Source organism: Scyliorhinus torazame, chromosome 17 (genome assembly GCF_047496885.1).
Source record: "Scyliorhinus torazame isolate Kashiwa2021f chromosome 17, sScyTor2.1, whole genome shotgun sequence".
Classification (NCBI taxonomy): domain Eukaryota; kingdom Metazoa; phylum Chordata; class Chondrichthyes; order Carcharhiniformes; family Scyliorhinidae; genus Scyliorhinus; species Scyliorhinus torazame.
Window position 1 is genome coordinate 162,821,874 of NC_092723.1, and position 20,562 is coordinate 162,842,435.

The 20,562-nt window shown below is 46.2% G+C and overlaps 1 protein-coding gene across 2 annotated transcripts in view; it reads left to right on the forward strand.

Moving 5' to 3' along the window:
- Positions 1 to 20,562, forward strand: part of trrap (transformation/transcription domain-associated protein) — a 241,921-nt gene that overhangs the window by 26,103 nt on the left and 195,256 nt on the right. For both annotated transcript variants that reach the window (XM_072481554.1, XM_072481555.1), the window contains exons 4-14: positions 1,722 to 1,832; positions 4,664 to 4,768; positions 10,295 to 10,378; positions 10,646 to 10,702; positions 10,801 to 10,926; positions 11,353 to 11,430; positions 13,193 to 13,281; positions 15,337 to 15,433; positions 15,517 to 15,655; positions 16,390 to 16,468; positions 19,895 to 20,129. In XM_072481554.1, the coding sequence (XP_072337655.1) occupies positions 1,722 to 1,832; positions 4,664 to 4,768; positions 10,295 to 10,378; positions 10,646 to 10,702; positions 10,801 to 10,926; positions 11,353 to 11,430; positions 13,193 to 13,281; positions 15,337 to 15,433; positions 15,517 to 15,655; positions 16,390 to 16,468; positions 19,895 to 20,129 (1,200 nt within the window). The remainder of the gene's footprint in view (positions 1 to 1,721; positions 1,833 to 4,663; positions 4,769 to 10,294; positions 10,379 to 10,645; positions 10,703 to 10,800; positions 10,927 to 11,352; positions 11,431 to 13,192; positions 13,282 to 15,336; positions 15,434 to 15,516; positions 15,656 to 16,389; positions 16,469 to 19,894; positions 20,130 to 20,562) is intronic.

The following is a 20,562-nucleotide window of genomic DNA, read 5'->3' on the forward strand; positions in this document are numbered from 1 at the left end:
GAACGCCTTGTCGGCAGGGAAGGCTGTGTCTAGCCTCCATGGGGGTGGCGCTGGGCCCAGCCCAGCCCAGCCCACCTCCAACCTCGGGTCCATATAATGTGACGGGTGGTCCAAGATTACTATTGCCATGTAATTGGTGCCTATTACTCCTGGAAGCACTGATTTACCCACTATGAAGAATTCAATGCGGGAGCAGACTCGAACATAGGAAAGAAGGAAAACTCCTTCTCCCTCTGGTTGGACTTCTACGGGTCCACCTTCCCATTTGCTCCATAAAGATGTTTAGTTGCTTTGCCATTCCTGATATTTTCCCTCTGATCTGGGACTGGAAATGTCTATCGCTGGGTCAATGTACACAGTTGATGTCTCCCCCCATGTTGAGCTGGTGGGAGTCAAGGTCAGGGATCTCTGACATTTTCTTTAATGAACTCTGCATCATCCCAGTTCGGGGCATATGTATTTACAAACCCACTGGTGTCCCTTGCAGGGCACCGCTAACCATCACGTATCGGCCCCCACCCCGGGTCCATCTTAGTTCGTCGCTGTGAAGGCAGTCCTTTTGTTGAACAGTATGGCCACCCCCCCCTTGTCCTTGTGTCGAAGCATGCCTGATGCATCTTTCCCACTCGTCTTTTCCTTACCCTCTTTCTCCTTCAGGCTTTTTAGATGGGCGAAGACTCTGGATCTTTTCACTGGCCCGTTCCGTCACCTCACATTCCAGGTGACTATTCTCATGGGGTTTCTGGTCTCTTTTCCCCCCCCCCCCTCTCCTGTGGGGTCAACCATTCTTGCCTCTTGGATGTGTCCCTGCACTCCAGGGTTTCCCTTTGTTTGTTGGCCATCCAGGGTGGCCACCATCGCCTTCCTCTTTCCAGCCGTCTGTGTGTGTGACCTGTTGTAACTCCCACCCCTTCCCCCGAATCTTTCTCGCCCCCACCCCCCGAGTCCACCTGCCCTTGCAGTCCCCTTTGCCCCACCCCTTCTGCCAGGTGCTCCCTCCCTTTCGGGAGGTGCGCCGGATCTCTCAACCCCCCCCCCCCCCCCTTGTTTTTACTGGGGCCAGTTCGGTTTCTATTGCTAACCTCATGGCCGATGTCCAGTCTTTTATCAAGCCCCTGCATTTCTGGAGCTCTATCGAGAGAAGCTCCATCAACAAGTGGGCTGGCGTCTGTGTTGGCGAACCTGCTCGGTCCGCCATGCTCTGCTCTGTTTCACCCCGCGTGCCCCCTCGTTCTGAGGTCAGAGACTTTTTTCCGACTTTTGCTGGGTTTTGTTCGGCTCCGTGGCCGGTTCGGCGGCATTCTGGTTGGTTGGGGGTGAGACTGGGGGAATTTCATGGTGTTTGTGTATCAGTTTGATGGGTTAAAAGGGCTTGGTAAAAAGCTCTCACGAGAGGGCCACCTTTCGTGCGACTGCTCAGCCCATGGCCGCCAATAGAAGCTGAGTTTTGTGTGGTTATGGTTTAACAAGCAATTGATATTTTCACGTGCATTGTGATGTTTCATATTCAGCCAGGATGAAATTTAAACACGAGAACTGTGCAAGTGCTTTACCTGCAATTTAACATTCTTTGTTTAAAGTAGCATGCTGGTTTATTTCCTTCAATAGAGTTGGTGAAGATTAGAATGCTGGACTCTTTGCGCTTTGAGGAGGTGTGGTTTATTATTCTTGAGTTTTCCTTGTAGCCTATAAACAACATCTGTAATGTCGCTCATTTCTAGAACGTCACAACTTCACCACAGTACTCCACTTTCCTGGAACACATCATTCCTCGTTTTCTCACATTCCTGCAAGATGGAGAAGTGCAGTTCCTTCAGGAAAAATCTGCCCAGGTATGTGGTGGAGGTGCCTTCCATTATTGCCTTCCCCGACGACTGACTCATTTTGCTAAACAGGTTGCAGAATCGGAATGCTTTGTTCAATAGCCTTTTTATTTATTTATTTAATAAAGGGATAGCAATTCCCAGGTCACTGTAGCACTGTACATTCCAGTCCTTTTTAAGGCCAAAAAGAATGTTTTGTGTAAAGGTGATTCTCGGATAAATGAAAGTTTGCGCAGTTCTCTTTAGTTTAAGCCACAGAGTGCGCGCTAATGGTTTGTTTTGTATGGAAATTAATAAGCCTCCTCAACCAGGGAGAGCCATCTGTAGATGGGGTTTAATGAACTCTTAGCTCACCAATCTGCAGGGCAGCAAATGCTCATCTTTACAAAATAGATTTTGACAGTAATTATTGGTATGTTTAATGAGCTTGTTTCGAATGTAAGCATCATTGCACAGGGTTTGACCCAGCTCTCTGCTTTCGGTCCCAGTGAACAGTTGTATTGCACGACTGCACAAGTTGCATGCCAGTGTATAGGTTCAGGGTGGAGCAAGGACATGGCAGTTGCTTTGTGCTTTACTTTGGTAACAAAACATTTGCAGTGATCTCTGCAAAGTGGATTTCATAGAATTTACAGTGCAGAAGGAGGCCATTTGGCCCATCGACTCTTGGAAAGAGCACCCCACCCAAGGTCAACACCTCCACCCTATCCCCGTAATCCAGGTACCCCACCCAACACTAAGGGCAATTTTGGACACTAAGGGCAATTTAGCATGGCCAATCCACCTAACCTGCACATCTTTGGACTGTGGGAGGAAACCGGAGCACCCGGAGGAAACCCACGCACACACGGGGAGGATGTGCAGACTCCGCACAGACAGTGACCCAAGCCGGAATCGAACCTGGGACCCTGGAGCTGTGAAGCAATTGTGCTATCCACAATGCTACCGTGCTGCCCACAAGATGACTGCATGACTGGATGACTGCATGAGCCACAAATTCCCCTCTCTGCCGGGAGATTTTCATTTTTTTTTTCTTCCTCTAGTTTTAACAGCTTCAAAAGTTAGGTTGTTCGAGCTCGCAATTCAGTCAGCATACATATTTTTTACGAGTTGTATCCTAGTGACTTGCTCCACCCATAACAACCTTGGAGAGCCCATATTCTGAGTAGTTGTCGCAGAGAAACATTTTCTGCAACACTGACCAGGAAGCACAGGGCACACATCTAAGATTTTTGGCCCAAAAAGCATGGTGCCGGGAGTGGGGTAGAAAATCTTTACACAGTAAAATTATGATCTGGAGCGCACAGCAAGGGTGGTGGAAGCATGATTTTCAAAAGGGGATTGGATGCGCACTTAAAGGGCAGACGTTTGTGGGGAAAGAGCAGGAGAGTGTGACTAATTAGATAGCTCCTGCCAAAGAGGGTGCATGGGCAGGATGTGCCAAATGGTTGCCCCCTGTGTTTTGACCACTGCCTTTGAGCTGTCGCACCTCGTCGTGTACAGTTGTCCAAATGATGGCGCAGTTCGTGCCAGGCTGCTCGGATTAGATCTGGAGCTTTTAGCATCCTAGTTGTTCACTGTGCAATTGATGCCCCAGTGTTGCTGCAGAATGTCAACATTTGCCCCTTGTAGTAACAGTCAGTAAGTTGTGCACATCAGAAACTTTGTTAATTTTGTTATGGGTCAGGGTTTAGAGAATCCCAAAGTGTAGCATGGAGTTCACCTGACCCACAACTTTTAATAGACTGTGGTATGGGGAGCACACAGCTCAACCTACAGCTATGGTACAGCAGAAATGGACCAGTATTTTTAAAAACAAAACCATGTTTATCCTATGAACTCAAGTTAACCTTTTTAAAACGAACAGTGAATATCCTAGCAACCATTAATTCAAAGGTAAACCCCAAAGAATACAACACTAAGTAATCCTTTAATCTGTCCTTTTAACATCCAAAAGACTTAACACATCTTTAAACAGGAGCACATTAGGTTCACATTCACTATTAAGAACAATTACAATTCTGAATTCACCAAATGATCCAGAGATAGTCTTTGGATGGCAGGGATCAAAAGGACAGCTTTGTTTAACTTCAGCTGCAGCTCACTGGAAAACTCAGACACACCCAAGCTTTTTCTCAAAGTGAAACTAAAAAGCAGAACCAGAGCTCGGCTCCACCCACACTCTGACATCACTGCAGTAACATGAGCAGCCAACCATTTCTTAAAGTGACATTCTCATGACCATTTGCTGAATTTTTGGCTGTAAAATTTACACATCTACAAAATCGATTTATTTTAAATTCAGTTTGTTTCTTGTTCAGTTTGTAGAAATGAAATGAAAATCACTTATTGCCACAAGTAGGCTTCAAGTGAAGTTACTGAAGTAGCTTTAAGTTCTGTGCCGTTTTTTTTTTTTTTTTGCGAATGTTTTACATGAGCTGCCCTCCTGACTTGTTCCAAATGGCCAACAGTCTGCATTTGCAGTCAAAAAAAAAAGTCAGTGCACAATTTTGTAGGTTCATCCTTGCCTAGATGGGTGCAGCTCCAACAACACTCGGGTCGGTTTAGCTCAGATGGCCGGATGGCTGGTTTGTGATGCAGGGCTCTATTCCCGTCCCGGCTGAGGTTATCCGTGAAGTACCCCGCCTTCTCAGTCTTGCCCCTCGCCCGAGGAGTAGAGACCCTTGTGTTAAATCACCACCAGTCACCGCGTGCTCTCACAAAAGGGGGAGAGCAGCCTATGGCCCTATGGGACTTTAGCGACTTTCATTTGTGTGCAATAAAACCCCGTGAGCTTTGTTCTGTAGTGAAATCTTTTTTTGCAAATTGTATATTTCCAGCAAGTTCGGAAGCTTGTCCTTGAAATCATCCACAGAATTCCAACAAATGAACATTTGCGTTCCCACACAAAAAATATTTTGTCTGTGATGTTTCGGTTTTTGGAGGTAAGTTACCCTTTTTTCCTCTTTTAACTTTATGCATTTTTAACCTCCTGGCAGTAGCTGAAAACTCTATTTCTAATCTTGCATGTAATTCTCTAATGTTTAGTCTTTGGAGCGCAATGTGTGATTCCAGTTCATAGCTGAATTCAATTCTCCGATTTAACGCAACATAAGTAGCTGGAGGAGGCTGGTCATCCCCTCCAGCTCGCTCTGCCAGTGACCGGTGATCTTAATGAACCATGAGACTCTGAGTGAGCTTGAAAAGAGTAGACGGTGCGAGGATACTTCTCCTGGATCTCGGGGGGGGGGGACACTGTTTCAAAATAAGGGGAAGGGAGGTGGAGTTGAGGAAGAATTTCTTCTCTCTGAGGGACTGTCATAGATGGAACGTCATAGATGGAACTATGTTCCGTCGAGAGCAGCGGAGGCCAGGTCATTGATATATTCAAAGCTTGAGTTCGGACAGATTATTGATCTGCAAGGGTGTCGAGGATCGTGTGGGTGGGGGGGAAGAGATCAGGCAGTAAAGTGGAATTAAAACCTCAATCAGATTAGCCACAATCTTAATAAACAGTGGAGCAGGCTTGAGCAGCTGAACGTTCTATACCACTATTTCTTAGGTTCTTATGATCCACCTCAACTTCCCCTGCCTGCACCATTCTTGCATCAATTCCCAATACCCCTTGGTGCCTAAAAACAATTTATTAATCCCTGTTTTGACTATACACAGCCACTGAGCATATACTGATCTCTGAGGTGGGGAGGTCCAAAAATTCACAACCCTTTAAGTGAAGAAATTATTTTCTCCTCATGTCAGTCTTAAATGGCCAGCCCCTTCACCTGAGACTGTGAACTCTAGTTCTAGATTTTGGGGGGGGGGGTGGTTCTACCAAAATCTATCTCGGCAGCCCCCTTAAGAATTTTCCATGTTTCAATTACACTACCTCTTGTTCCTCTCAGTTCAAGGGAATATAGGCCCAGGCTCCTCGGTCTAATGGAGGGAATTGACAGGGTGGATAGGGACTGACTCTTTCACGTAGGGGGTGTTTGAAACAAAGGAGCTTTCACTTTTGTCTTCAAATTTGAGTTCAGTCGATAACAAAGCGCCTTGATAGAAATGTTTGAAAATTCCGGAACACGCCTCAGAAAGCCATGGATTCCAAGTGAAGTAAAAGAAAGAAGTTTCATTTATATAGCGCCTTTCATTATCTCAGGACATCTCAAAGAGCTTTTTTATGCCAGTGAAGTACTCTTTCCATGTATGGCCACTGTTGTAACGTAGGACGTGCAGCAGCCCTTTCGCACACAGCCGCTCCCACAAACTGCAGCGTGATGATATCCGTTTTTTTGTGATGTTGTTTGGGGGATAAATATTGGACAGGACACCAGCGATGGCTTCCCTGCTCTTCAGGTTAGTGCCACGGCATCAAATGGTTTGATGTTTCGTCTGAATGCTGGCACCTCAGACAGCGCAGCACTCCCTCGGTGCTTTTTATCGCCACCGGACATGTTAAAGTGCTTTAAGACCAGTGAAGTACAAGTAGCATTGTCGCTATTGTAATACAGGAAATATGGCAGCCAATTTGCACAGAGCAAGCTCCCACAACTGCAATGTTGATAATGGCCAGATAATCTGTTCTTTTATGATATTGATTGAGGAATAAATATTGGCTGAAATACTGGGAATAACTGATCTTTGGATAATGTCATGGGTTCGTTTATGCCCACAGACAACAGACATGGCTTTGGTTTCATGTTTTCTCTGAAAGGTGGTACCTCTGACCAGGCAGCACTTCCTCAGTACTGCTCTGGGAGTGTCACCCTTGATTTTTGCGCTCATGTTCCAGACTGGGTCTTTAGTCCAGCATCTTCTGACTTAGAGGCCAGGATTTTTCCCAGTGAACCAATTGAGGTGCTTTAATGTAAGCTGGATGGGAAATAAGGGTACAAGTAAGGACAAGAGCACCAATGAGGACAGAACTGCCTTAACGGGAATGGCACTGCATGCGTGTATATTTGACTACCTCTGTTCCCGTTATCCACCTACAGTCATGGTTTACCACATGTACAGGCCCAAATGTTGTGGGCATTTTGACATTCACCAGGCAGATGTGCGCGCTGTCATTCAGCTGGCAGGTATGCGGCACACCCCCTTAAGATGAAAAATACAGAAGCTGAGTGTATTTGGAAGTAAATTGAGCCATTGAATAGCTCCACTTTGTGGAGCATTCTTGCAAGGAATCATATCTTCACCTGAGATTTGGGTATCCCTTAAATCCAGATCTGAAAGTTGACCCATAACTATTGGACTTAATTTATTTAGTTGTGTTTTATTTTGTAAGAACATGAAGAGAAATAAGATTCTGAAATTATTAAAATCACTGTTTAAAAAAAAAAAAAATTTTTTTATTAAAGTTTTCACAAAATATTAACAACAAAATGTAAAAGGAACCCAATAGAATTGAATTAAATACAAAACAACCCAGTGCCCCCCTCCCCCCATACATAAATAATAAATTAACCCCCGCCGAAACACCTAGCAAATATATACACCCCCTCAGATCCCCCAGTATAGACAAACAAAAATAAAATAGAACCCCCCCCCAGCTGCTGCTGACCATTGTCTACTGTTCTGCCAGGAAGTCTAAGAATGGTTGTCACCGCCTGAAAAACCCTTGTACCGATCCCCTTAAGGCACATTTCACCCTCTCCAATTTAATAAACCCGCCATATCGTTGATCCAGGATTCCACACTTGGGGGCCTCGCATCTTTCCACTGAAGAAGAATCCTTTGCCGGGCTACCAGGACGGAAAGGGCAGAATGCCGGCCTCTTTTGCCTCCTGCACTCCCGGCTCCTCTGCAACCCCAAATACTGCGAGCCCCCAGCCCGGTTTGACCCTGGATCCTACCACCCTCGACACCATCCTCGCTACGCCCTCCCAAAATTCCTCCAGCGCTGGGCATGCCCAGAACATATGGGTGTGGTTTGCTGGGCTCCCTGAGCACCTAACACACCTGTCCTCGCCCCCAAAGAACCGGCTCGTCCTTTTCCCGGTCATGTGTGCCCTGTGCAGCACCTTAAACTGCATGAGGCTGAGCCTCGCGCACGAATAGGAAGAGTGCACCCTCCCTAGGGCATCTGCCCACGTCCCCTCCTCGATCTCCTCCCCAACTCCTCCTCCCACTTACCTTCAGCTCCTCCACTGAGTCGTCCTCCTCCTGCATCACCTTGTACATTGCCGAGATCTTCCCCTCTCCAACCCATACCTCCGAGAGCACCCTGTCCTGTACCGTGCGTGGCGGCAACAGCGGGAATTCCACCACTTGCTGCCTGGCAAACACCCTTTCCTGTAGATACCTAAAAGTGTTTCCCGGGGGGAGCCCGTACTTCTCCTCCAGCTCACCCAGCCTTGTGAACTTCCCATCCACAAACTGGTCCCCCCAACCTTCTTATCCCTGCCCTGTGCCAGCCCGAAAACCGTCCATCTATTCTCCCTGGGACAAACCGGTGGTTCCCCCGTACCGGGGTCCATACCGAGGCCCTCACTCCTCCTCCTCCTCCTCCTCCTCCTCCTCCTCCTCCTCCCCCCCCCCCCCCCCAGTGCCGCCTCCATTGCCACCAAATTTTGAGGGTATCTGCCACCACCGGGCTCGTGGTATACCTCATTGGCGGCAGCGGCGCCGTTGCCAGCGCCTCCAGACTCGTACCCTCACAGGACGCCGTCTCCAGCCTCTTCCATGCCGCCCCCTCCCCCTCCATCACCCACTTGTGCACCATCGCTGCATTGGCAGCCCAGTAGTACCCGCAGAGGTTGGGCAGCGCCAGGAACACCCTTCTCGCCTTCGGAGTCCTCGCGCCCACACAAACCCTGTTATACTCCTGTTGACCCGCCTAAAGAAGGCCTTTGGGATAAGAATGGGGAGGCACTGGAACCGGAACAGAAACCTTGGGAGCACCGTCATCTTGACTGACTGCACCCTACCCGCCAGGGACCGTGGCAACTCGTCCCACCTCTTGAACTCCTCCTCCATTTGCTCCACCAGCCTCGTGAAATTAAGTCTGTGCAGGGTCCCCCAGCTCCTGGCCACCTGGACCCCCAAATACCTGAAACTTCTCTGCCCTTTTTAGTGGGAGCTCGCCAATCCCCCTCTCCTGGACGCCTGGGTGAACCACGTACAACTCGCTCTTCCCCATGTTGAGCTTGTACCCTGAGAAATCTCCGAACTCCCTGAGGATCCTCATTACCTCCGGCATTCCCCCCCACTGGGTCCGCCACATAGCAGCAAGTCGTCCGCATAGAGCAACACCCTATGCTCCTCCCCGCTCCACACCAGCCCCCTCCGGTTCCTCGACTACCTCAGTGCCATAGCCAGGGGTTCAATCGCCAGTGCGAAAAGCAGGGGAGACAGGGGGCACCCCTGCCTTGTCCCTCGATGCAACCGAAAGTACCCGGACCTCCTCTTTTTCGTGGCCACACTCTCCATCGGGACCTCGTACAACAGCCTAACCCACCTGACAAACCCCTCCCCAAACCCGAACCTCTTCAGCACCTCTCACAAGTGCCCCCACTCTACCCTATCAAAGGCCTTCTTGGCATCCATCGCCACCACTATCTCCGCCTCCCCCTCCCTCGCCGGCATCGTAATAACGTTCAGGAGCCTCCGCACATTCGCGTTCAACTGCCTCCCCTTCACGAACCCCGTCTGGTCATCGTGGATGACCTGCGGCACCCAATCCTCAATTCTCGTGGCTAAGACCTTCGCCAGCACCTTGGCATCTACATTTAACAACGAAATCGGCCTGTACGACCCTCAGGGGATCCTTGTCCTGCTTCAGGATCAAGGAGATCAGTGCCCGGGACATCGTCGGGGGCAAAGCCCCCCCCCCCCCCCCCCCCCCCCTCTGCCTCATTGAAGGTCCTAACCAGCAACGGGCCCAACAGGTCCACATATCTCTTGTAGAAATCGTCCGGCCCCGGTGCCTTCCCCGCCTGCATGCTCCCTATCCCTTTGGCCAGCTCCTCCAACCCAATCGGGGCCCCTAATCCCGCTACCAGTCCCTCCTCCACCTTCGAGAACCTCAGTTGGTCCAGAAAGCAGCCCATCCCTCTCTCCTCCAGTGGGGGCTCGGACCGATACAATTCCTCATAAAAGTCCCTGAAGACCCCATTGATGCCAACCCCACTCCGCACCACACTCCCTCCCCTATCCTTAACTCTCCCGACCTCCCTAGCTGCGTCCCGCTTCCGAAGCTGATGCGCCAGCATCCGACTTGCCTTTTCCCCCATATTCATAAATCGCCTCCTGGGCCTTCCTCCACTGCGCCTCCGCCTTCCTGGTGGTCAACAGGTCGAATTCGGCCTAGAGGCTGTACCTCTCCCTCAACAGTCCCTCCTCCGGCACCTCTGCACACCTCCTGTCTACCCTCACCACCTCCCCCACCAGCATCTCCCTCTCCCTCTGCTCTCTCTTAAAATCACGGTTAATGGGCAAATGCTTAATGTGATGTTACCATTTCGCTGCTTTAGGTCGAAAATGAAGAGAATGTACTTATTTGTCTCCGAATCATCATTGAATTACACAAGCAATTCAGACCACCAATCACACAGGAAGTAAGTACTCTTGCTTGAAAGACGAGGCATTTTAAAAAGTATAGAAAGTCATTAGTTTGTGTAGTTTATTGTACTGAGCTGCGTTTAAGTTCAAATGAGACTCTCTAGACAATTGTCTCTGAATGCTTGTTAAAATGAATCTTTAAAAAAAAATCTAATGACATTGAGAAGCTACGGTTCAGTCTGAATTCTGTAATGACCCTGTGTAATGCAAACAGGCTATAAAGTGTGCATTATTTTGCTAATGCACTGTCGTTTTTGTTGCAGATTCACCACTTCCTTGATTTTGTGAAGCAGATTTATAATGACCTACCGAAAGTTGTGGTACGTATCGTGCTGTGGATCATTCTTTCGAATCTCTGGGCACCGGTTGGGGGAAAATAAAAATCTTTTTTTTTTTTTTTTGCTCCTCCTGTCCCTAGACACGATACTTTGAGAAGCCCCAAGCGATCGCTGATAACACTGTCCCTTCCCCAGAGATGGTGGGCATGATCACCCAGGTCGTAGTCAAGACCAATCCTGAGCGAGAGGACAGCGAATCAAGGACGGTAAGTCGGCCTGTTGAAAGTTCATGAGTCCTTCCACTTTTGGCAACTGGGCTTGCATCAAATGCAGACACACAAGTTGAAGCATTCCCTTCTGCTGGACATAAAGATCCTGTGTGAAAATAACTATTGCAGTCTTTAGAAAGCAAAGTAATGTTCAGGTAAATCTGCATTTTAAAAAATCCGCTACTTAAAAAAAATATAGTTTTTGCGTGAATTGAGAATATATTTTTAATATAATGAATCTGTTTGCTTACATATTTCGAAATGTAGCTTTTTTTTTTAAGAAGCTGGTTATTTTTAGTAGGCATTGGTGACCCTTCCAAAACCGTACTTGTAGGGAATACTTTCTAAATTAGTAAATCATTGTTGCAATTGCCTATATTAATGAAAGACCTTGTGTTTGTTTAAAATACTTGTATCTTTCAGCATACCATAATTCCTCGAGGCTCTCTCTCACTGAAGGTTTTGGCCGAACTTCCGATCATTGTCGTTCTCATGTATCAGGTAGTTATTACATGTGTTGTTACCATAAGAGTGTTTGTTTCTGGATGTTTGGGATATTGCACCAGTTGGGTTCTACCTATAGATTTATTCAACTCCGCATCCAGATACCATTGGTTTTCCTGGTGATAATGGGTAGTTCTGTTTTTTTTTAAAAAAAAATCTATTCTTCATGCACCGTTTTTTCTTTCCCCATCCTCCCCTAGTCCATACAGCCCCCTTCCAGCTGAATGTTTGTGCGTAGTGTTTGCCAATGTTCTGGCTAGCTTCTCGAAGCATGCAGGATTGGCCCACACCCTGTATTAGTCCATCATTTTCCTTCTCCTTTCTCGTGGGTAAACTGTTGAAATGTTTTTGTTCAATCAGTCAGTGATCCAAGAGGTGAATTCCTGAATTGGTTTGAAACCTGGGATCATTGATGTTCCATGAGGATGGATGTGATCTGCAGGCCGGCTGGTTTTTGTCTGGCCACAAGAGTGTTTAAACCTTTTTCCCCCCCCACACTAGTGGACAACACTGTTGGCCCTGGCTCCAGCCTCTAACTGCTCGCCTTCAATTTGTGAAATGTAAATGACTGAATAAAGTCCCATGGAATCATAGAATCCCTACAATGCAGAAGGAGCCCATTTGGTCCATCGAGCCTGCACCGACCCTCCGAAAGAGCACCCCACCTGACCCACAGCCCGTCCTATTCCCGTAACCCCATCTAAACCTTTGGGCACTATGGGGCAATTTTAGCACGGCCAATCTATCTAATCTGCATATCTTTGGACTGTGGGAAGGAACCGGAACTCCTAGAGGAAATCCCCGCAGACACCGGGAGAATGTACAAGTCCACACAGTCACCCACCCGAGGTCCGAATCGAACCCGGGTCCCTGGCGCTGTGAGGTAGCAGTGTTAATCACTGCCAGTGTGCGGCTGGGGTGATGCTGTTCTCTCCATACAGGAAATCATTGCCCATGTGGATGACAGCCTAGTGATGTATTATTGACGGACTCCACTTTCTGTGGCAATCTCAAAGAATCCAGCACCCTTTTCAAGGGACCTAGTCTTCATTTGTTCATGGGGGGAGGTGGTGAATGTGGAACTCTTATAGAGTTGATAGGAAACCGTACGCAGGGTGATTTTATTTTTAAATAAATTTCCGAGGGGCGGTTGCATACAGGGGGAGGTGGCTTGATTTCAACCCATTATCTTTTCCAGTGGTGGAGCCACAGGTTGACAACCACTCTTGGTATTCCTCCCCTTCCTTCCAGGAATACATTTTTAACATGTATCATTCATACTTGAGGTGTGAGTGTTGTGTTGGCAAGACCAGTACCTATTTCCCCATCACTAATTGTCCTTGAGTAGTCAGTTGTGAGCCATGATGCTGGAGGGATGGAGCACGGGGCGGATGTCCAGTTGCTGCGCTGTGACCCAGCGTTGCTGATGGGTTTGCTCCTGATGGCAAATTAACTAACATTCACCAGCGAACCTTTGCGAGAGTAGCTCACCTCTTCTCCCTCTCCACGAGCTGACTTTGACCATTTCAAAGTTGTGACTCAGGCAGAGAGTTGGATTCCTCTGAGGTGGTACTTGGGTTCCTACCCTGGGTGGTAGGGCTAAGACTGCTGGGCATGGAGAATCCCATTTGTGAAGCTGCCTTTCAATAGGCCTGGTCACGTCCACGAGAAGACAAAGTGAAATTGTCGAATGATGATACTAATGTCAGGTCCTGGTGTTAGTCTAAATAAATCCACAAATATCTCTGTTTCATTTCAGCTGTACAAGCAGAGCATACACAATGTTGTGTCTGATTTTGTGCCTCTGATTATGAGCACGATCATGCTGCAGATTACACCTCAAGCAAGGTAAGCATTATCCTCTGGGGGGTGCTGTAGACTGCAAACAGCGATTGCCTTGGTGCAAATCTTTATTTGCTATCCGACCATTTTCTTAATATAATCTGAAAAGTGGCCTTGGAGCAAAAAACCTAATGATAAGAGTGAGGAGTCTCTCGATTCTGAATATAATCTCTGGGGTGATTTGACCGACAAGCAATGTTGGTCTTTCATTAGAAAACCTTCTAACTGCAAGTTTGCAGTGTTGGAGTAATCCTTTATGGTTTGATAAATGACCAAAAGCTCTATGATGATCATAATGTCCTCTTGGTTTGCATACTGGTTCAGAAGAACTCGGTACCTGCCAATGGACACTTGGAAGAGTTCCTCTAGTTAAACTAATCCTGTGTCTTTTCCTCAGAAGGTGTGAATGTGAAAAATACTTGGAACGTCAGCTGCTTTGGAGGTCTTTGATCAGAAACCCAGACATTTTCTCTTCTAGTTCTCCCACTAGCCTTGATCTTTCGGACGGCACGGTATCACGGTGGTTAGCGCTCTTCTTCACAGCGCCAGGGTCCCAGGTTCGATTCCTGGCCTGGGTCACTGTCTGTGTGGAGTCTGCACATTCTCCCCGTGTCTGTGTGCTCTGGTTTCCTCCAACAAGTCCTGAAAGACGTGCTGTTAGGTGAATTGGACATTCTGAATTCTCCCTCTGTGTACTCGAACAGGTGCTGCAATGTGGCGACTAGGGGCTTTTCACAGTAACCTCATTGCAGGGTTAATGTAAGCCTACTTGTGACAATAATGAAGATTATTATTATTATTCATCCCCTTCCCTCAACTACGAACGGCTGGGGGGGTGCGCCCCCCCCCCCCCACAAAAAAAAGCATCTATGGAGAGAGCGAGTGGGACAGAATTATTGTTTCAACTCCGTGTGACATTGCTTCAGAGACTGCTTTCATGGCCTGCTTCAGAACCATTTTGCCTTTAGTTAATAGTGTTAAACAGAGTATGGGAACTATTGAAAGGCTGATGCCCTGCTGAACACAAACCTTCAGAATTCTCCGTGCCCAAGACTAAGCAAACCTTGTTTGCACACCAAAGGAGATAGAAGCCTTTGGAGAAAGTTTCATTCTTTTATTGTTACTGGGGCCTGCAGAGAGACACCCCATAGTTGACTAGCGGCTTGTTTTATATTTTGCAGGTAATTCAAGTGGGGTCAAAGTCATTCAAATCAGTATATACTTGATTTGCAGTTCGCATTTTTACATTTTGTGAACCTGTAAAATATGATAGATAAATAAAGTTTAGACCTCGCAAACCAAAATATAAAGATTATCATGAATCATTCCTGAACAGTGACGATTACAAACATTCATAAATGACAGTGCAAACATCCGATAATAAACCCGATGAGGCACCCATTCTGAACCAAGCTAAATGTATAGATCTGACCTACATAGGCTGGGCTAGGACATGCCAAGATGTTCCGCCACTTCTAGGGCTGGAATGCAAGTCCAAACTGTCGGGGCATTTTGAGTGTTGGTCCCCAGGGTTTATGGCCAATAATGTCTGAAGTCTAACGGCTCCCCACCCAGCCGAATGGAGGTGGTCATTGTTGTGGTTGGGATATCATTGGGCTGACGGATTCTTGTACTGAAAGGCATTACATATCACACCAGTCATTATGATCAGAAATAGTGCCCACTAGGTATTGGTAGTAGACTCTCTGCTTATAGACCTGTGATAAGGGGAAATAAATAGTATCATTGGAAGTCTCATTGACAAACGTGTTGAAATTGTTGTTTGGTGTGGCATTTGGAGTTGTTGGGTTAATGCTGTCAGAGACCTTGAATTAGTTAAGGGACCAAATGTATAGTCCCTTAAATAGTCAGAAGCAGTATCAGTTTTATGACGCGTTACACAATGCCACACTAATGCCTCTGCACGGAAATCACCGCTTACTAAGATTGAGTTTAAAAGGCGCCCGCTTCTTAATCGATTCTGAATTAATTACTGCAGCTCCTGTAACCATTTGTGGAATCTAGTGATTTGGGCCTGAAAGGATGTACTTTTTGTCTTAGGCAAAATAAACTTTACAATAAGGAGTTGTATGCCGACTTCATCGCTGCGCAGATTAAAACACTGTCCTTTCTTGCGTACATCATAAGAATTTATCAGGTACGTTTCTTTCTAATGGTCTCTACTTGGAGTTTAAACGTGTAAGAGAGATCCTGCATGGAATTATTTATTTCTCTTTCTAGGATTTGGTTGGAAAATATTCACAGCAGATGGTGAAAGGAATGCTACAACTGCTGACTAACTGTCCTTCTGAAACTGCCCACCTACGGAAGGAACTGTTGATCGCAGCCAAACACATTCTGACGACCGACCTCCGCAACCGTATGTAGTTTTTGCGTTGTGCACGCCTGACGGGTTTGCTCAGAAGTGCCAAAGTAATGTTAAAATTGAGCTGTTCAACGATGGTGTGGAATGCTGATTGTTTTGGCTGTGAGACAGCAGACCTTTTTCAAGTTATTTTTTTCACTACTTCCCCACTCTCCCATCCCATCTCCCCTATCACCCAGTTGCCTCTAAGTGGGCGAAAGACCTAGCTTTGCTTCTCAGCTGTTGCCCTTCTGAGCCGGTGGCTAGAATATGTGCAGGAGCCTAGCAGCTGACGCTCCTTCCAGTCTTCTGCTTTTGATGCTGCAGTACCCAACCTCTACTCCTTGCATTGGCATGGCCGGACTGGTAGGGATTGCAATCGTCTGTCACCCAATTTGTTGCCGCCTCTCTGCGACGTTGCCGTCCAACGTAATGTGACTGAAGGCGTGAATTTATGATATCTGTTAGATTTGTTTTCTATTTTCCAAGCAGTGAAGTGAACTTTTCAACTTCTGGATGAGAGACCCCAGTCTCTTAATCATCAGCCACCATGGTAATTGGTGTTTACTTTGTGCAATTAGATATTTACTACTGTGCTGGACAGTAGGAACACTGTAAATATGTTAGCATAATATAATTGTGTTAATGTCTCACAAGGGAAAAGTTGATGATGTTTAATTAGTTTTATGTTTGCATTAATGAGGGAGAGTTGGTGGCTTTCTGCATAATACCAATCATTTGTTTTACAGAATTCATTCCATGCATGGATAAGCTGTTTGATGAATCTGTGCTAATAGGCTCCGGGTACACAGCTCGTGAAACGCTGAGGTAGGCAATCAGCCTGATGCGCTGGAAATATGCTGGGGCGTTTAATTAAATAGCGCCTGCACATAAAAAAAAAAAGAAAATGCTACCAGCGACTTGACTGCAGATGGCCTTTTGCATTAAAAGTTGCTGTAATTGAGGGTTCCACTTTGTTGCTTTAAATGCTGACATTTTATACACTTTCACCTTTCTTGGTACTTTAATTGTGGGTATGCCTCCAAGGGTGCTTTTGGAATCTCCATTATGAGCATTTAACTGCAACACTATCACCTCCTAATTTTACTGTCTGACCTGTTTTGTGCAACCCGTTGCCATCATTTGAATTTTTGTAAAAAAGAATTCAAATTTTCATGACATAGCTAAAATATACATATGGAAAGAGGAAGAATTGAGGCATTTTAATTTAGGCGTTGGCACTTGAGACTGTCTTGCTAGTCGACAAGAGTAGATTAGTACAAGCTGTGGCTCAGTTGGTAGCGCCCTCATCTCTGAATCAAAAGGGCTCAAGACCCACTCCAGAGAAGAAATTGAGTCACGCCTTTTGAGTGAGAATTTAAACCAAGGCCTCAAATGCATCCTCGAGTGGGTGTAAAAGAGGAGCTGGGGTGTTTTTCCTGGTCAATATATGTTACTTTTTCAACATTGTTGAAACAGGTTATCTGGTCATTGTCACATTGCTATTGGTGGGAGCTTACTGTGACCAAATTGGCTGCTGCGTTTCCCACATTGCAACAATAATTACACATCCAATTTTCTTTTAAGCCACCTTGGTCCCAGATTACCATGAGGCTGCTTTCCCCTTTGAAGGGAAGAGCTGAATTGTGGTGGTTTAACCTGAGGATCACCACATCTTGGGCGAAGGGCAAGGCTGCAAAGGTTCATGAACAACCTGAGCCGGTACGAGAATTGAACCCACACTGTTGGCCTCACTCTGCGTCACGCACCAACAGCCAGCCAACTGAGCTCAACCGGCTCCCAACATCGAATTTACTCAATTGGTGTAAAGTATTTCTTCATCTCCTTAGTGAACACAAGGGTACAAGAATTGGGAACAGGAGGAGGCCATTTGGCCCATCAAACCTGCCCACAATTTTCTAAGATCATGGCCTATCTGATTGTAGCCTCAACTCCACTTTCCTGTCTGACCTTTCCTAATGCTTGACTCCTCTGTCGGTCAAAAATCTGTCTAGACCATAAGACATAGGAGCGGAAGTAAGGCCATTTGGCCCATTGAGTCCACTCCACCATTCAATCATGGCTGATTTCAACTCCATTTACCCGCTCTCTCTCCATAGCCCTTAATTCCTCGAGAAATCAAGAATTTATCAACTTCTGTCTTAAAGACACTCAACATCCCGGCCTCCACCGCCCTCTGTGGCAATGAATTCCACAGACCCACCACTCTGACTGAAGACATTTCTCCTCATCTCTGTTCTAAAGTGACTCCCTTTTATTCTAAGGCTGTCCCCCCGGGTCCTAGTCTCCCTGCTAATGGAAACAACTTCCCTACGTCCACCCTATCGAAGCCATTCATTATCTTGTAAGTTTCTATTAGATCTCCCCTCAACCTCCTAAACTCCAATGAATATAATCCCAGGATCCTCAGACGTCTAACTCAGCCTTGAATATAATCAGAGACCCAGCCTTCATTGTTCCTTGGGAAGAGAATTCCACAGACTAATGACTCTCTGAGGGGGAAAACAAACACTCCTCAGTCTTGAATGGGAAACCCTTAATTTTTAAAATGTGCCCCCACATTTCTAGGCTCCCCATGAGGGGAAGTATCCTCTCAGCATCCATCCTGTCAAGTCCCCTTGGGATATTCTATGTTTCAATAAATTCACACCTCATTCTTCTAAACTCCAATGGATATAGACCCAATCTTTCCCCTCCAACATTAACCCTTCATTCCAGGAAGCAGTCGAGTGAACCTTCTCTGAATAGTTTCTTAATATGCTATCTTAAGCAAGGAGACCAAAATTGTACACCGTACTCCAGAAGCGGTCTCACTAAGACCCTGCACAGCTGCGACAACATTTCCCGATGTCTATACTTGATTCCCCAGGCAATATGCACCAACATTTGGGGGGACGACACGGTGGTTAGCACTGCTGCCTCATGGCGCTGAGGACCTGGGTTCGATCCCAGCCCCGGGTCACTGTCCGTGTGGAGTTTGCACATTCTCCCTGTGCCTGTGTGGGTTTCACCCTCAACCCAAAGATGTGCAGGGGTAGGTGGATTGGCCACGCTAAATTGCCCCTTAATTGGAAGCTAAATAATTGGGTACTCAAATTTATTTATTTTTTTAAAAGCACCACCTGTCAATTTGGCTTCCTAATCACGTGTTGTATCTGCTTATTAAGTTTTTGTGATTCATTTACAGGGATACAACAGTAGTTCTGCAATCTCTTTCCATTTATATGATGTACTGCTTTCCTATTCCTCCTGCCAAAGTGGACAAGTTTGCATTTTCCCACATTGTACGCCATTGTCCAATTTTAGTCCACTCACTTTAAAACAAAATCTATCTAACTCCGCCTTGAATAAATTCAGTGACCCAGCCTTGTGTGTATCCTTTGTTGACTTTTTGTGTTGTCAGCTCACTTTCCTACCTCTGTGTGTGTGTCATGAGAAAATTGCGCTACCATATGTGGACAAACAAAGATATTTCAAAACATGATTGTTATTGGTGGCTTTTTGGTAATTAAATGTTAATATAGAATTTCTACAGAGCAAAAGGAGGCCATTCAGCCCTTCGAGTCTGCATCGACTCTCCAAAAGAGCACCCTTCCTAGGCCCTGTCCCTGTGACCCCACCTAACCTGCACATCTTTGGATTGTGAGAAGAAACCCACGCGGACACGGGGAGAAAGTGCAAACTCCACACAGACAGTCACCCAAGGCCGGAATTGAACCCGGGTCCCTGGCACTGTGAGGCGGCAGTGCTAACTACTGTACCACCGTGATCATTTGGATGACACAGCGATGATTGCTATCAAATGGAAAGACAGGATTAATTTCTCTCCTCCCTTTCTCTAAACATTAATCACATGAATATATAAAATTATATAACCATTTCTATAGAATCATAACATAGTATATAACACAGGAATCCATATGGGCTCATTGTACCAGCGGGTTTAAATTGCATATATATTACAAATCAATAGAAATATAGATTTATATGTTATTTGTATGAAGTCATATCCTAAGGTGTGTTATCTTGTATAAATATAACTAATTATTAAAACTTTACTTCAGTTACCATTCATAGAGTAATAGAATGGAAAAGGTGACCGTTCCAGCCCTCATGCTTGTGCTGGCAATTTCTGTTTGTATTTCCGTTTATAATCTGCAGCGAGAGTTGTGTGGATGTTCTGTGCAGGAAGTTGTAATTCTGTTGTCAAATCTTTTACTTTCTTTGAAACAGACCACTGGCCTACAGCACTCTGGCTGACCTGGTGCATCACGTCCGTCAGCATCTTCCTCTGAATGACCTGGCCCTTGCCGTTCAGCTGTTTGCAAAGAATATAGATGACGAGTCATTGCCAAGCAGCATCCAGACAATGTCTTGCAAGCTTCTGTTGAACCTTGTAGATTGTATTCGTTCAAAAAGCGAGCAGGAGAATGGAAATGGCAGAGATATTCTCATGAGAATGTTGGAGGTACAGAGCTAGAGTGTACTGAATTTCAAAACTATTTTTCGGTTGTCACTGTGAATTTCTAAGTTTGGTGTTACATGCTGTTGTTATAATGGAAATAGGAAAAATAAGGGCAACACGTATGCCTTTAAAATGGGGGCTGAATTATTTGTGCTTGCCCTTGTCCAGTTGTTCACCACCCTGTTTTACCTTGAGCTTACTGTTAGCCTTTGCTCTGCGTCATTTCGTGGGGCGATCAACTGGTACTATATTCAAAACATTGCATCTACACACACAGCTCCTGTCTATTTTATCTATTTTCTAAATCCCCATGTAAACATTTCCAATAGGAACTGACTGTCACATTGTAATTACAACTTCTGCCAGTGGTGGTGCCATAGACCCTCAGTTTTGCACATCCCTCCTCAGCTTGTGCTGCAGGCAAAACTCCTACGCT